General features: G+C 33.3%; 1 protein-coding gene across 2 annotated transcripts in view; it reads right to left on the reverse strand.

The window, feature by feature from the left end:
• Window positions 1–7,367: 7,367 nt before the first annotated feature.
• EBAG9 (estrogen receptor binding site associated antigen 9) overlaps window positions 7,368–18,025 on the reverse strand; it is a 43,391-nt gene continuing 32,733 nt past the window's right edge. For both annotated transcript variants that reach the window (XM_074266951.1, XM_074266958.1), the window contains 5 exons: window positions 16,799–16,877; window positions 16,527–16,685; window positions 15,925–16,032; window positions 13,547–13,638; window positions 7,368–9,211 (listed from right to left, as the gene is read on the reverse strand). In XM_074266951.1, coding sequence (XP_074123052.1) covers window positions 9,091–9,211; window positions 13,547–13,638; window positions 15,925–16,032; window positions 16,527–16,685; window positions 16,799–16,877 — 559 coding nt within the window. In that variant the 3' untranslated portion in view covers window positions 7,368–9,090. The remainder of the gene's footprint in view (window positions 9,212–13,546; window positions 13,639–15,924; window positions 16,033–16,526; window positions 16,686–16,798; window positions 16,878–18,025) is intronic.

Below are 18,025 nucleotides of genomic sequence, written 5' to 3' on the forward strand. Positions count from 1 at the left end.
CCACCCCAGATAAATGGAAACATATTGTGCCTCTTCCTTATTCCTTCTATATGAAAATTGATTTACTCGTATTTTATTGTTATGCAAAATGTGCCAATTAGAGCAGAGATTCTTGATTTTTTTGGTGTCTTGGATCCCATTGGTTGATTGATTAAGCCTCTAGATGAACCTCTTCACAGAATGATGGGATTAAAGATGGGAAATAAAACATATAGAGTTACAAAGAAGATAAATTATGTCAAAATACTATTTTCAGTATTTCACCAATTACCAGTTTATTGAGATCTCCCCCACCAAATCCCCTTATTTAGAGGGTATACTGAAGTGTCCATTCTTTTTCATCCTTATTTGTTTTTATTTTTAAAGCTTTTTACTTTCTTTTTTTAAAAATAATTATTATATATATATTTTTATAATATTATCCCTTGTATTCATTTTTCCAAATTATCCCCCCCTCCCTCTACTCCCTCCCCCCGATGACAGGCAATCCCATACATTTTACTTGTATAACCTAGATACAATACATGTGTGTAAATACCATTTTCTTGTTGCACAATAAAAGCTTTTTACTTTCAAAACATATGCATAGTTTTCAACATTCACCCTTGCAAAACCCCTTCCCCTAGATGGCAAGTAATATATGTTAAATATGTGCAATTCTTCCATGCATGTTTTCACAATTATCATGCTGCACAAGAAAAATCAGATCAGAAAGGAAAATAAAATGAGAAAGAAAACAATATGCAAGCGAATAACAATAGAAAAATTGGAAATACGATGTTGTGTTCCATACTCAGTCTCCACAATCCTCTCTTTGAGTGCAGATGGCTCTCTCCATCAGAAGATCATTAGAACTGGCCTGAATGTGATTGGTGGATGTCCACCAGAATTGATCATTGTATAATCTTGTCATTGCTGTACAATGTACTCTTGGTTCTATTTACTTCACTTAGCATCAGTTCATGTAAGTCTCTTCTTTCTGAAATTATCCTGCTGGAAATATTTTATAGAACAATAATATTCCATAATATTCACATAACTTATTCAGTCATTTTTCACCTGATGGGCATCCACTCAGTTCCTTGCCACTACAAAAAGGGCTGCTACAAATATTTTCACACATGTGGGTTTTTTTCCCTTTTTTATGATCTCTCTGGAATACAGGCCCAATGGAGACACTGCTGGATCAAAGGGTATGCACAGTTTGATAGCCCTTTGGTAATAGTTCTATATTGTTCTCTAGAATGGTTGAATCAGTTCACAACTCCACCAACAATGCATTAGTATCCCAGTTTTCCCACATCTCTTCCTTTTTTCATTTCACAAATTCTGTTTTTTAAGGAGCTATTTTCTTTTTCCATTTCACATATTCTATTTTTCTGGGAGCTGTTTTCTTTTTCCATTTTGTCAAATTTATCTTTTAATGAGTTGTATGCTTTTTCCAAACCCTCTTGCAAAGTTTTCATCTCCTTTACTCATTTTTCTTCCAGGTCTTGTTAAAGATCCTTTTTAATTTCTTCTAGGAGAGGCTTGTGTGGGGACCAATTTATATCACCCTTGGGGCTTTTAGTCTCTTCTCAGGGTTTGAAATCTGTTCTTTTCTTTCACCATAAAAACTATTCTTTTTGCTTTTTTATTCATTTTTTAAAAGTTGAGATATGTTTTTAGGGCAGGGGAATTTGTCCAAGCTTCCTCTACAAGTGGCAATGAAGTGGGAGGGGTTGCACGGACTCGCATGCTGAGGTGCTAACTCACTCTCCATGCTGGGTGGGCATGGCTAGGTCCCATGAGATTCTGGCATTTTATGGTTCACTATTTACCTTTTATGTTTGTGTTGCATGTTTTCTAACTTGTCTACTGATCTACTGGCTTGCAACCATGGCAGAGTAGCCAACACTGGGGTTGTTTTGTATCCTCCCTGTAGATTCTCCAGCATGGAGATCTCACTGTCCTGGGTCTGCAAAGCCACACTGGTGTCTGTGCACAACCTGCTTGCACTTGGTCTGCCTCACCTTTGTGCCAGATTGAAACAGACCTTTTCTGGTGACCTTTGAAATTATCTTCTACTGGTAATTTGTGACACTCCCAATATTCATGGATTCTGCCAGTCTAGAACTAATTCAGAGGCTGAATTTGTGAATTAATCTGAGGGTTGTGAGAGAAGGTCAGAAAGAAATGTGTGTTCTCTCTGTCATCTTGGCTTCATCCCCCACATCTCTTCCAATATTCATCATTATCTTTTCCTGTCATTTTAGCCAATCTGAAAGATGTGTAGTGGTGTCTCAGAGTTGTCTTAATTTGCCTTTCCCTGATCAATAAGTGATTTAGAGCATTTTTGCACATGGCTAGAAATGGTTTTAATTTCATTTGAATGTTCATAATTTATCAATTGGACAATGGCTTGTATTCTTATAAATTTAAGTCAATTCTCTATATATTTTAGCAGAGCCCTTGGATGTAAAATCCCCCCCCCCAATTTACTGCTTCCCTTTTAATCTAACATATATATATATATATATATATATATATATATATATATATATATATATATATATATATATATATATATATATATATACATATATATGTATGTATATATCTTTTACAAAGTGCTTTATCTTATTTTCTCCTTACAACCTTTTGATTTAAAAATCAATCTACTGATCAACAAGTATTTGTGCCTGATGCTGTTCTAAGATATTTGAAATAAAGTACAAAGAATGAAAAAATTCCCAATAGAAAAAAGGTTATAGGCTAATAAAAAAGACACCAAGTACAAATATATACAAAGTAGTTAAATACAAAATAGTTTGAGAGTGGGTGGCACTAGTATTTAGGGTATCAGGAAAGGTTTAATTCAGAAGATGGTGCCTAATCTGCCTCTTAAAGGAAGAGGGAATTCCTAGGCACATATTTTTAAAAGAAAGAAATGACACAAGAAAAAAAGAGAAAGTGCTCTCTAACTATGGGGAGTAGATAGTGCACAGATATGAGGTGTAATACCGTGATTAAGAAAGAGATGTATAAATGCCATTCTGCAAAGATAGAAAGGGGAATAATGTCCATTGAGGCTGGGACTAGTTTATTTAAGGTTTTAAAGTCTAAACAGAAAACTATGTATTTTTTATCCTAGAGTCAATAGAAAGTCAAATAGGCAACTCATGTAGTCAGAATTGTGCTTAAGAGAAAATTATTTTAACTGTAAAGGATGTTCTAGAGTGGTGGGAAATGTGAGTTGAGGCTCTTGCAATAATTTAGCTGAGAGGTGATGAGAACCTGAATGAGGGTAGTAGTTGTGTGAATAGAATAAAGGTGAGATGTTAGAGATAAAGTGAAAATAGGAAGGTCAAGATTATTCTTATTCATGAAAAGAAGGAAGCAAGTATTTATATTAAATGCCCACTGTGCTCTAGGAATGATAAGTTTTTTTACAGACATTTGATCCACCCAGCAATGTTGTGAGGTAGCTATTATTATTATTATTATTATTATTATTATTATTATTATTATTATTATGCAGAAACTGAGTCAGATAGAGGTTGTGACTTGCCTAATGTCACACAGCTAGGAAGTATCTGAGACTGAAATTGAACTCAGGTCTTTCTAACTCCAAGCCCACTACTCAAACTACTGAACTACAGGGCTAGGTGAAAGATAATTATGTAGATCACATAACTAGTAAGTCTGGCTCTCAAAATCCCACAGTCAACTCTACAGAAAACCTGAGAATTTATCTTATCCAGAAAATTAACATTCTAATCCTGATTAGTCAAAATTGGCTTAAATACTTCCTCACTAAAAAGAAAGAGAATGACCGGAATAAACTATGCGGTTTTTTTCTAATCTTTGGTATGTTTCTCAAACAACTGAAATGTTATGAGAACATGTAGAAGATCATTATGTGTAAATACTTGCCAACATTCCTCTAAGGTCCCAATCTAATAAAACCTACATTTTTAAAAGAGCTGTTTCTTTTCAATTAGCTTCTCAACTTTACTGGATCATAGATTTAGAGAAGGAAGGGACAGTTGAGATCATTTGAATCAAATACCTCATTTTATACTTGAGGAAACTGAGGCCCAAGGAAGTGAGGTGAGTCACATCAACTTAATACTTAATGTAGCAGAGCCAGTTGATGCAACTAAAATTCAATTCTCAATCACCTATCCTCAAAATGTAGGTATCATCTTTGTTTGATTTAATCCTACAGCTTTCTACCTCTTATCCAAAACATTTCTCAGTCTCTTCCTTCCATTCATTCTGTTAGGACTCTAATTCAATTTCTCATTGACTCTTTTCTGCACTATTATATTTTCTCAAGTTTTCTGTATTACTTTAGTCTCTCCAATTCATTCTTTGAATGGTTATTTAAAAATCTTCATGGTCATGTATGTGAACAGGCCACTCCTCTACTCAAAAATCTTTAGCCTCACATTTTTATTTACTTATATTTAATTTGATATACTTAATTAAATAATATGGCTCCAAACATACTTTTCAGACTTTTTAATTATCTTCTTTATATATACTACATTCTAGCCAAATTAGGTTACTGGTATTCCATACATTAAACAATGATTCCCTAGACCCATATACATTTCCATATAGACTATCTTCCATTCCTGGATGCACTTGCCTCATTTTTTTTTTTTTTTCAGGATTTCTCTTCTTCAAACATTTATCAATCACCTCCTAATTACAGAATATAGTTTCAAGTTCTGTGGAAGATGACTGACATAGTCACAGAATAATAAAAGCTGAGAAAGGAAAGAACCTCAAAGATGGTGCAGTCAAACGTATTTTTGATAAATTCCCTTTACAATTAATTCTCCAACAAATGCACATTTTCTATTTGAAAAATAGTCCCAAAAAGGGGATAACTGTTATGTCATAAAGCAGTCTATTTCAATCTTCAATAGCTCTAATAGAAAGATTTGATAAAGCTCAGAATCTTCCATATTTTCCTCCTTGCTCTGGTTTCCATGATCCTTGCTATCTACTTTGTATGTCTTTGTATTTTGTATATAAGACTTGTATGTCCTTCAGGGCTACAATTTCCTTCTAAAATGCAAGGTTTGAGTAGTTGAATTCTAAAGATCCCTTCAACTCTACATGACCTTTGAAAACAGAGTGACAAGATGGGAAGTTTGTGCTATCCTTGGTACATTTAGGGTAACCAAAGATTGTTAATGTTTTCCGAACTTTCCCCTTTAACATGTAATGCAGTCAGAGAATATGTCACTTAGGTGGAATGTTGCCAATGCCTGCTTTTTTTCCTCATCCCCAAGATGTTAAGTCCAGACTAACATCTCCCTACCATCTGGGACACTTTATATTTTCATAAACACTAGTGTACCACATATCCATCAGCAGGTATGAATCAACATGGTTTGCAAAGACTGAAAACTTGCATTTTCTCAAGTCAGTGGTCGATAGGAAGCAAAAAGGTAGAACTCTTTTTAAGTTCACAGCTGTACCTATGCCCCTTCTCTCATAATTTCTCTCCAAAAACTTATCTCTTTTCATGAACTGTCTCTCACCTCTGCTTATTCTTGTCTCTAAATTAGATCCACAACTTATTTTGGTGCCTCAGACAAGCATCCCTTAAGTCAATGCTGTGAAATTAGTAATGTAAAAATAGAATTAAGAAAAGTTCAGAACAGAAAGGGAAACTTTGGCCTGTGAGTTGAGGTCCTAGGGAGGCTATCATAATTCAAAGGTGGGATGAGCTCACATGGTGGACAGAAAACAATGAAATATACCATGAGGTCAATTTCCTAGTTTAATAATTTTTCCTACTGTAACTAAGTACCAAGTTCAGTTATTTCTATTCTTCTAAGTGTGAAAGAATTGTCAAAACATAAATTAACTAATTTTAAAATAGCAGTCATTAGAAGTCATCAATTAGTAAGAATTTATTATGTAACTACTTGATCCCAGACTCAGTGATAAGTGCTGGGGATACAAAGATAAAAATGGAACAGTCTTGCATCCTCAAAGAGCTTCTATTCCAAAAGGGAAGACATAATACACACATGCATCATGTTTTAATTTTTGCCCTTTCAAATTTTAGTGCCCTCAAATAGTTTCTCTAATTATTGCTAGATTTGAAAATTCACAATATTTTTCTCCATCCTCTTTCCCTTCAGGCTTTGAGAAAAAGTGGCTTTCTTTCTTGTTAGAGACATTTCCTATATCAATAAGAAAATTTTCCTCCTAATAGAAGAATGGCAGGATGATGACTTTCTTAGGGGGGGTTATCCAGGAAACTGAGGAAAATCAGATGATAGCTAGCAAGGATAGTAGACGAACAAGAATATTTTTTAAGGACGGGGAAAACATGAGCATATTTGTAGGCAGCAGACACTTTAGGGTGCAGTAGAAGTGATCAAGTAAAAGTTAGTGCTTGAGGTAAATCTTGAAAGAAGAGAGGGAGTCTATAGAGAAAAGGACACAGATCATCTCCTCCATCATTTAAAAAATATTTTTTTTTTCCTTGATTCTGTCATCCCTTTGAGCTCTCTTTCTATATCTTACTACTTCCTTGGCTCTTCCCTTTTCCTGGTTAAACTCTTGAGAAAGCCATTTAAACTTACTCTCTGCCTTCATTCCCTTTCCTCTCATTTTATTCTAAAATGTCTGGCTTCTATACTCATCTTTCAACTTAACTACTCTCTCCAAAGTTAGTGATGATCTTTTAACTGCCTAAACCTATATGCCTTTGCTTAATTTTGATCCTTTCTTGATGTTTCTGCAGCATTCAACTCCGTGGATATTCTCTTTTCGTGATGCTGCTTTTTCCTTGCTTAATTCTTTTTCTGGTTGTCCAAAACATACAAACTAAGGGAATCCTCTGAGGTACTCTCCAGGACCTTCCATTGTACACTACCTCACTTCGTATTCTCATTAGCTTCCATGGGTATATCATCTACATGCAGATTTCATCCAAAAATGATTTAAAAACACAAAATTACACCAAAAGATATGTGTAAAATCCTCAAACATCCAAAGATATATATGTACATTGAAGTGAATGAAAGCTCAAGATTACCTTTTACATGAGACCTCTCTTAATGCTACCAGCTCTGCCTTCCTTCCCTCCCATCACTCTACTTATTTTGTTGTTGAGGCAATTTGGGTTAAGTGACTTGCCCAGAGTCACACAGCTAGTAAGTGTTGTGTGTCTGAGACCAGATTTGAACTCAGGTCCTCCTGATTTCAGAGCTGGTGCTCTATCCATTACAACACCTAGCTGCCCCACTCCACTCATTTTTTAAAGTAATTTTCATATGTGCATGTTTTCTCCCCTATAAATTTCTTGAGGGCATGGAATATTTTTTGCATTCTGTAATTAGCACAATAGTCACTGCCAATCATTAAACATTTAATGATGGATTAATTTAAATAGAAAACTTAAAAACTAGAGAAACTTTGGCAAAATATACAAGGCAAGCAATTACTGAGTTTAGGGGAGGGGATGTAGAGGAACAGATTGTTGCAAAGAACTGGAGTTCTAAAAGAAGTTCAACAGCAGAAAAACTCCAGATATTTAATTTGACCTTCTGAAGGTTTTCTTTGAGGCTTCAACACAAAAAGGGTTTTATTTGTTAAAGTTGGCTTTGTGTAAAAACAGTAACAACATATACTGGTGCTGGAAACAGATCATTGACAGGTCCTCCATCCATAAAAATCCAATTGGTTTCTGATTGCCTTTTTTTGTGTGGCTTTACAATTATACTATAATTGAATTGGCTTACTTTGTTAAGATTGTTTATGTTGGAAATCAGGAACAGAAGTGTGAAGAAAAATAATCCCAAATCATTTTAGGATGGATCAATTACCCTGGGTGTATTTTAGCTCCCAGGGAATATTTAGTAGCCACACAAATTTTTTTAATTTAAAGAAAAATAAACAACAATAAAACTTTTCAATTAAAATGATATGAGATTCCAAATAAATTAATTCAGAATAATATTTAAATCCTATATGGTAAGTTATTTCTATCTTGACTTGTTTTATAATTTAATAAATATTTTTAGAGTTAACATAGGAAACTTGGATTATGTCAAATGTATGCAATTAATACTAAAAAAAAACTATTATTATGCTTAAAAATATTAGAAATTAAAAGCTTACTGCATCTGTAAAAGTTAGACTGATAGATTTGGGAAACTAAAGTAATCAAGATACACTATCTCTAAAAACCTAAAGAGAAATTCTACTAGAGATTTGTTGAAATATACAAGTCAAATGTAAAAAAGTTCAATACAATTACAGCTGCCTTGACAATTTTTCTTATGTTACACATGCAATATAAGTTTGATAAAATTGAAAAATGTCATAGCTTACAGAAAACACTAAAATTATATAGTCTGATACATTCATTTAGAAATAAGGAAAGTGAGGTCCGGAGAAATTGTAACATAGATAATATTACTTTCTATTTAAAAAAAATCATGACGCAAAAAGCCTATGATAATCTAGAAAGAAAACTATACATTCAATGGCTTTTCTTCAATAAAATTCTTACATTCCTCAATGCTGCATTAAATTTTAACATTAAGCATACCACTCTCAGTAAAAAGTAACATAAGCATATACCAGCTTGTAAAACAAATGAAACAAAGTTAAAATAGCAGTTTAGATCTGGTTCAGGATAGGTAACCATGTAGACAAAGTATTTTTTAAAATTGTTTATTTCATTTTTTACACACATTGAAGGAAAGCATAATAGAGAGCAGAGTAGGTTCTCCCACCAGAAAATTATTTACACCCAATTTTTTTCAAGCTAGAAATACAAACTTGAAGAGTTACTGGTATATCCCATTTGCAATAATCTCTCTGCAGCAATCAATTTTCTTTTGTTTTGTTTGAAGAAAAAAATATTGTCTTAAAAGTCTTTTCATTTTGTCTAAGTCCCATCTACTAGCAGTTCAAGTGGCAATGGGAGAATCCTGGTATCCTGGATGGCCTGATGAACACATCGAAATCAAGCAGCTTGCTTGTATTCTAAAAATACTCTTAAACCCATACAAATGATGCTCATACTGTAGAGCTCAAAATCCTTTAAATGGAAATGGTAAACATCTGTTATGACAGTTTCACACCAATTTTGTTCTGTTCTTTCTTCATTAGTCGTTGTGCTTCCTTTTCCATTTTCTTCCTTTGTTGTTCTGCTGCTCTCTTTTCTCTGTCAGCTATTTTCTGCTGTCTAAAATTAAAAAAAAAAAAAAAAAAAAAAAAAAAAGCCATGCATTTTCTCATGTTTCAAAAATGATATATCTCTAAATCTTTATGCAATCTTCAAGGGGAAACATTATCTTTATTCATAGTTTTAAAAGACTATAATAAATTGTAGATCTAGAGAATGCAAAATTTTACATCTATTATCTCATTTTAACCTTAACAACATTTTTAGTTTTATCTTTATAATATCCACATAGGAATAGTTAGATATTAATTTCCATTTTACAGATAGGGAAACCAAGGAATAGAACTTAAGTGACTTGTCCAACATTATCTAGTTAGTCAATAACTGTCTCCTGAATATTACTAGCTACCAATTATAGCAGGTGTCACAACAAATATGCTGCAATCTTAGGTTGAATCAATTGAAACAAAATGTTCAGAAAGAGACCAGTGATACTGTAGTCTCTGTCTACCATGATCTGGAGTATTGTGTTCAGTCCTGGATGCAACATTTTAGGAAGGAAACTAACCAACTGGAAACTGCATGTTCAAAGGAAGACAATCAAAACAGAGAGGGGCTTAAAAATTATGCCATATAAGAATTTAAAGGAACTGGAGGGTTATTTAACTCAGAGAATTTAAGATTCAATAGAGAAAAGGACAAAAGATAAGATTTGCTTTCCTTTGTATCACCAACATTTTGCACAGCATATGGAAAGGAAAGGTGGGGGGTGCAATAGAGATATTTAATAAATGCTAACTGACAGAGATCTTAAGAAGATGAAAACAGGAATATGATTCGATCACAAAAAAATACATACAAAGGAAATCCATGTGGGAGGAACAACATTAAGAGAGCTAAAATTTGATTCTCAAGATTATCTGAAAAGGGTGAGGGGAGAAAAAAGTAGGAGAGGAAAGGAAGAAAGGAAGGAGAAAAGGAGAAGAGATTTTTAAAATGCATGGACAGTATTACTACCAGAAGAAGGCGATTGGGAAGACATAAATAAGTAGCCTCTGACTCACCTACCTACTTTTCTCATCTATATAAAATCTTTATGAGACTGTTCAGGACATGTATTCCAGACATCCTTAATATTGTTAGCAACACTGAAAAAGATTAGAAATCAAATAAGCCCTGCAAAGGGAGGCACCAAAGGAAATATAAGGTGAAGGTATAAATGAAAACTGAATAATCATCCTCAGAACTAAGAGATAACTAGATTATGAATTAAATGATAGGTGTAGGTGACAGATCTAAGATTTCATTGATATAGGGAACTCTTGGATGAGAAATCCCCTCCAATAAGTTAGCACCTTCACTGAAACTTACAGTCTTATAGAGTTGTCTAGAACACCCTGGGGTTAAGTGACTTGATCAAATTCACATAATCAGTGTTATGTGTGTCAGAAGGGGGACTTGAACTCAAGTATTCTTGGTTCACAGACCAACAAGCTCAATATCAACTAATTGCAAAAAATAAAAGTGTTATTGGTACCAAAATCCATAAATATTTTTGGAAGCAATATACTGTATATAATATTTGCTGAATTAAAAGCTTTTTCCTTGTGTAAGCAAGATTAGATGATGAATGGCTTTACTCTTTTGGTCTCAAAGATAATATTCTCTTCTTCCTATCTAATGCTCACTAGAAGGTCTTATGTACCTTCCTAACTTCTAAATTGTCCCTCTGAGCTAGGAGAGCCATATTACAACCTGAATCACTTTTTGGTTGAGAACATGTGGCATTCATGTATAAACATGATTTAGTAGCAGCTGCCCCCATGTTCTTAGCACACAGTAGCAATTTAAAAAATAATTAATGATTGATTAATAAAAGAACCTAAAACTATACTGGGAAACTAGGTAGGAAGGAAAGGATTTGAATTATCTCTATCCAATTTGAGTACACTTCTAAACTTCAAATATATCCATATCTATAGGTAAAAGTTTCACTAGAGTTATTCTCAACTGAAATTGCAAAACTCCTTATGTTTCCACCTTTAGGATGATTTAACTCGAATGTACCTTTTGGGATAATATCACAGGTTTAAACTAAACAATATGAAGTAAAAATTAAATGTTATCCTCTTAAATGATATCTCCACTATAAAATTTGCACATCATGTATGTAAATTATTTTCTTTGAATTAAAATGTGATCTTCCATATTAATGACTATTAAAAATTCTTACTGTTATTAACATATATGATCTTTTAAAAATAGTAGATTTTAAAAGACTATAAATTTCTACTCCTAAGGATTTAAACGCTATATACAACAGTAGTTTCAGCTGTTACATGGCTCCCTCTTCTGGCTAAACAAATTAGTTTTAATTTTCTGTTCTTAAAACAGCAGAACAAGATTTGTAAAGATTTAAACTACTAGTTTTTGGTAATGATAACTTCTCATTACTAGGTACTTTCAGATGTTACAACTCTATGTAATCCCAGTGCTTTATAATAAGTTCACTATGAAGAAAACATTTCAGAATAAAATTATAATTCAATAGTTTTTTTCTAATAAATCAAATGCAGCAAAAATGATAAATTAGAATTTTGGAGCTGTAAACTTTAGAGAATTTATCTAGTCCAATCCCATCAATTTTTTATAGATGAAGAAACTGAGACCTAGAGATAAGGACCATAAGTTAGGTTTACTAGTCCAGTGTTAGTTAAACCTAGTGCTAAAATTTTGAAATCTTTGTTAATTTTCTAATCAATTTATTATCTATTATCAACTTATTAGCTAACACAATAAAAATTTTAAATGCATTTGTTATTAGCTAAATTTCAAGGAAAGGATAAGGCAAATCAATTTCAAGGAAAGGGAAAGGCATATCTACTGAAACTTAAAAGTTTCTATTTGAAAACATTTGTAGAAGTTACTTTTCATTAATAATTTTTAATGAGGACCTAGGGATCACAAAGGGTAAAAAAAAAATAAGACATGTAGGCCTGTCTGCACGAGATAAAAGTCTGGAATTGGCCGTCAGGTTCAAACCCTGCCTTTAACACTAGTTGTAATCATAGCAAGTATCTTAGCTTTCTGAATCTCAGCTTCCTCATCTGTAAAATGAGCATTATGATACAACATCAACCTTTCAAGGTTTTTGAAAGCATTAAATGAAAGGATCTAGATAAATGAAATGAAGTAGAGTTATATTTTAATAAGAAATAGCATTTAAAAAGTCCTCAGTATAGGATTTACAGTATATTGGTGATTTACTCATAGAATTCTTAGAGCTATGAGGAAGCTCAGAAGTCATCTAGAGAAACTATTAAGCTAAATTTAATTTTAACCCTTTGGTAATGTGGAATAACTCTCCTAATGAACAAAGAAAAGATAAGATAATCTTTTAGTTTTTCCAGAAATTTTGACTAAGGTTCAAAATAAAGTTTAAATTTAGAATTAAAAAATTATTAAAAACAAAGTAAAACTAGTCATTTCTTCCTATAATTGCAAAATCTTTATGCTTCCATAATAAAAGGGTTTTAATATTTCTAGAGAGTTTGTCAAAATGTCTAATGGCAGTGCTATCTTGCCAGATCAGAACATTTATCTATAAAACTTATTAACTTTCCTCCTTTCCCAATCTCTTTCCATTTTGTCTTACTTATCTGTTTCAATAAATAATAATAAAGACCAAAATAACTATTCACCCCATTGGGCTCTAAAATTTCTAAAGCATCTTTTTTCTGACTAAATATTATAACTCAGGTTCAACCCAATGAACCTTTAATTAAAGGGAAAGTATGGGAAAATCACTGTCTGGCTATGAGAGAACTCTCAGTCAGAAAGGATTGTAGAGGTCACACTTAGTCCCTATAGCAAAAGAAAGGTAAAGCATTCAATATTTTTTTAAAAGAGGAGAGAATGACATTTTGGAAAACAGAAGTGTCTAGAAATTATTGGCCAGCAAGACAGGTTTCAATTCTTGCAAAAGTAGATGATTTTTAAGTAATAATAAAGGATGTAGTGATTAATAAGAGCTGGAAAGGCATCATTAATAATAAATTATGTGAGACTATCTCCTTTGTGACAAAGTTTCTAAAGAGATAAGAGAGATAAAATACTTTAGACATCATATGCCTGAATTTTAGCAAGGCAATTCACATCACAAGCTTCTCATGCTAAAATGGAGGGATAACAGGACACAGGGCAAGAGTAGTCATTAACAGGTTAATAAACTGGGAGGGAGAAGGACCTCCTTGGTCCTAGTTTATTTTGTGAACAAAGTTTAGAGGGATAATTAATGTTAGAAGGTAGTTATTAGTATTCAGGACTGGTGTTCACTGTATCACCCAGCTGCCCCTATTATGTACTTTCTATGCAAGAGGTAGTAATGTTCTTTACCTCAGGACTTCCTCTGCCTGCCAGGCTGCATCTTCTTCTTCTTCCCATGCATTTGTATTCTCCTGCCAGGTATCTAAGTCACCTAATTCAGGCTAAAAAGAAGAAAATCAAGTAATTATAAGGCAACAGAAAGGGGAAAAAAAAAAAAAAAAACAAACCTACCAAAAGCAGTGATGATAATTGGGATTCTAAAACAATTGGAATATATGAATGCCTCAAGGTAACATATATTAGCAATTTATTATATGGAACAGTGATCAATAGCTTTTTTTAAGTTAGAGTCATACTACATGCAAATATGTAATTTGCTATTATCAACTGCTTCAACTTCCTTGTCTTTACTCTTTATAGAAGGTCAAACACTACAATATTACTTTAGACTTAAAACTAGATCAATTATAAGACAGACTCTGAAAATCTAATAATTATTAGTAAATGATTTCCCTTTATTTCCTTTTACCTGAGGGGAAAAAAGGGCAGTACTTACAACTTGCATTTAAGTACCAATAAAAAGCCCTTTCTTCATAACAACCCTATTAACTAGGTAAGAGAGAACAACATGAAAAATGAAAGAGGAATTCCAACTACAATAGACACTTTAGTTTTTGAGTAAGGGAGTCATAAAAAGGACTTTTATAGGATACTGTATAAAAGATAGATAGTAAGATGTAGAGTACATTATGTTTCAGTGCCTTCATTCTTCAAGGAGAGGGCAAAAGAATACCAGGAGGACTTGACTAACTTAGCCTTAGGTGAGAATATGATTAAATTTGGTGAAGCAGAGCTTTTAAAATCTTACAAACTCATCATAGTAGCCTCTAGCTATCCGAAGTCATTGTTAGTGGCATATTAAAAAACTGTGAGGACCGTTCTCATACTCTTATCTCCCTTTCCAATCCCACTTTTCATCTCCTTCCCTGCGCTCTTCAGAAAGCCAAAGTGACTGTTCAAAGCCCCTCTCACTTAGTTCTGCCCTTGAGAATGTACCCTTTCTCATCAATAACACATCAAGGTCCTATTCTCTGAGCGCAGAAGTGGATAGGATCTGATCATGAGTATCATCAATCACATTAAGGTTTGGATGAGCAAAGGAGTAGTGCTCTGGGCACTGCTGGCAATGAAAGACCAAGCCAGAGAATGCTGTGAGGCTGGTGGCTGCCAGGCGACTTCTGCTGTTCCAGGCTCTGGCAGACAGCTCTTCTCTGATAGTAGTCTTTCCCAGAACCTGGGCTTGGGAGACTGGCATGCTTGGTCTCAGTGCCAGTGGGTTCCTGCTAGACTTCCTCTTGGCAGCAGCTAGGTGGCGCCATAGTGCACAGAGCATGGGGCTGGGAATCAGAAAGACTCATCTGGAGTTCAAATCTGGCCTCAAATACTTGTTAGCTGTGTTCCTTAAGCCTGTTTGCCTCAGTTTTCTCATTTATAAAATGACCTGGAGAAGGAAATATCACAAACCACTCCAATATTTTTGCCAAGAAAAACCCAAAAGGCTGATCACAAAGAGTCAGATGTAGCTGAAAGTGACTGAACAAAAAACACAAATGAACAAATAACTTCTTGACCTAAAATAATATTTAATTGGTAAGAAAGGTAATTTTCTAGATCATGACAAAGGCATACTTTGGAAGTCTTTAGCTTCTACTTGCCTATTTCCTAGGCTGCTTCATTCTATCTTATCTCTTACTAAGATTCCCAATGAGAAAAATATATTTAATCAACAATGTAACCACATACCATCTCTTCTTTGTTTGCTCTGAACTTTAAAAGACTCTGCCTTCCATATACCTAAGTAAAATAATCAGTGTTTGAATAGAAAGCATGGGGTGGGCGTGACCAATTAGAAACACCTGAAAGCCTAAATAAGCAATCTGAATAACATGGAATATTCTCATACTTTATCAAATAGTTCTCTAATCTGGGGTAGTAATAGAACAAAACTGATATATATAAAATAGCATAAAACTGCTCAAATGTTTATTACACAGTACAATGCCTTGAAGGAAAGGATTACTTAGACATTCTAATGTCTGGTAATACACGAGGATTCTAAAATTAAAAACATGAAAAAAGTCCAAATTCTACATTTATACACCAAAATGTTTTTGAAAAAAATGAAAACTTAATTTACTTACACCTTCACTTTTTAAAGTGAAAAATCTTTTGATTAATCATTACTAATTTAAAGATCAGTTCTGAGTATAACACTCAGTATCCTCCTACTTTTAATGTGTATGCATGAACTATGACCTCAATATTTTATGAAAGTGTATTCTTGTAAAAGGAGAGGTAGAATAGAAATGTCAAATCAGTATATCACAGGCATGAAATTTCTCCTACTTTTTTTTTCTCCCATAAAAATTTTTTTCCAGTATACTTACAGATTGGTGAATGAATGGAATATCTTGTGTAGCTGCTAATCTGCTAGAGAAAGCTGTAGTACCATCTGGGATGCCAAAATTTAATGGTTCTCTCTTCTTAATAATAATCTGAAAGATAACATTGAAGATTATCAGGTCTTTTTTTACTTGCTAGATTATAAATAAACTAGCTTATAAAGCACGTAAACTATTTAAAATACTGTAATTTTTGATTCACAATGTGGACATGAAGAGTCATTTAAGGTTATAAAAAGTGTTTGGTAGCAATTACAAAAATCTCCCATTAAGTAGTAGGAATCTACAATTGCTTTATAGGATCATAGGATTCAGAATTCCAAGGAATCTTAAAAATCATCTAGTCTAAGTCCTTCGTTTTACCAAAAAAAAAAAAAAAAAAAACTGATATTGGGACAGGATTTTAACAGAAGAAAAAACAATTATTACCATGACCAAAAAAATTTATCAAGTGAGTAATTAAAAAAGGATTTTCAATGATTTCTATCTTAGTTAATTCTATTAGAATAAGAAAATGTTTCCAGTTACAAACTCCTTAAAATATAATTAATCAATTCCAAATAATTCCACTGAGTTCTCAGACATACTTTCTGTGTTTTCCTTATAGTCGGTGCCATATCTTTGAAATAGTCAGGCTCCAACTGTTCCATTGTATTTTGTTGTGCTGTACCATTGCCATTCCCTCCTTCAATCTTTATACTTGTGGGGGCATCTTCATCCCAGGAGCTCCAGTCTTCAACTTCTGACTAAATGTAATTGCATAATATCATGTTAATCACAAAAGGAAATAAATTTATATGCAACAATAATTATTTAAAAAAGAATAAGTTAAATCAATTGAACCCTTTGCAGAAATCACCTGCTTAGGAACTGGTGAATAATCCACGGTGGTTGGTAAAGTTATTTGATCTCCACTTAATTTCCGTCCTCTGCCAGACCTGAAATAAAAATATGAATAATTCCTTTCCAAAACTATTAAACAACAATATTCAATCAATGATAGAGTAGAATGACAAACTTACTTTTTAATATAGCTACTGTTTAACATAACAACAAATCAAGAAAAGATATAAAGAAAATATTTTGGAGATTTTAAAGTAAAGTTTTTATTATTATAACTTTTTATTGACATTACATATGCATGGGTAATTTTTTACAACATTATCCTTTGCACTCACTTCTGTTCCAACTTTTCCTTTCCCTCCCTTATACATGTTAAATATGTTATAGTATATCCTAGATACAATATATGTGTGTATAACCAAACAGTTCTCTTGTTGCACAGGAAGAATTGGATTCAGAACCTGAGAAGAAAAACAAAAATGTAAACTGTTCACAATCATTTCCCAGTGTTCCTTCTCTGACTGTAGCTGATTCTGTCCATCATTAATCAATTGGAACTGAATTAGATCTTCTCTTTGATGAAAGTATCAATTTTCACAAGAATATGTCCTCATACAGTACTGTTGTTGAAGTGCATAATGATCTCCTAGTTCTGCTCATTTCACTCAGCATCAGTTCATGTAAGTCTTTCCAAGCATCTCTATATTTATCCTGCTGGTCATTTCTTACAAAACAATAATATTCTATAACATTCATATACCAATTTACCCAACCATTCTCCAACTGATGGAAATCCATTCATCTTCCAGTTTCTAGCCACCACAAAAAGGGCTGCCGCAAACATTTTCGCACCTACAGGTTCCTTTCCCTTCTTTAGTATCTCTTTGGGATATAAGCCCAGAATTAACACTGCTGGATCAAAGGGTATGCACAGTTTATCATTTTAGGGGCATAATTCCAGATTGCTCTCCAGAATGGTTGGATTCATTCACAAGCCCACCAACAATGCATTAGTGTCCCAGGTTTCTTGTATCCCCTCTAAAATTCATTGTTATTTTTTCCTGTCATCTTAGCCAATCTGACAGGTGTGTAGTGGTATCTCAGAATTGTCTTAATTTCCATTTCTCTGATCAATAGTGATTTGGAACACTTTCATATGAGTGGAAATAGTTTCAATTTCATCATCTGAAAATTGTCTGTTCATATCCTTTGACCATTTATCAATTGGAGAATGGCTTGATTT

This window comes from Sminthopsis crassicaudata, chromosome 1 (genome assembly GCF_048593235.1).
Source record: "Sminthopsis crassicaudata isolate SCR6 chromosome 1, ASM4859323v1, whole genome shotgun sequence".
NCBI classification, from domain to species: Eukaryota; Metazoa; Chordata; class Mammalia; order Dasyuromorphia; family Dasyuridae; genus Sminthopsis; species Sminthopsis crassicaudata.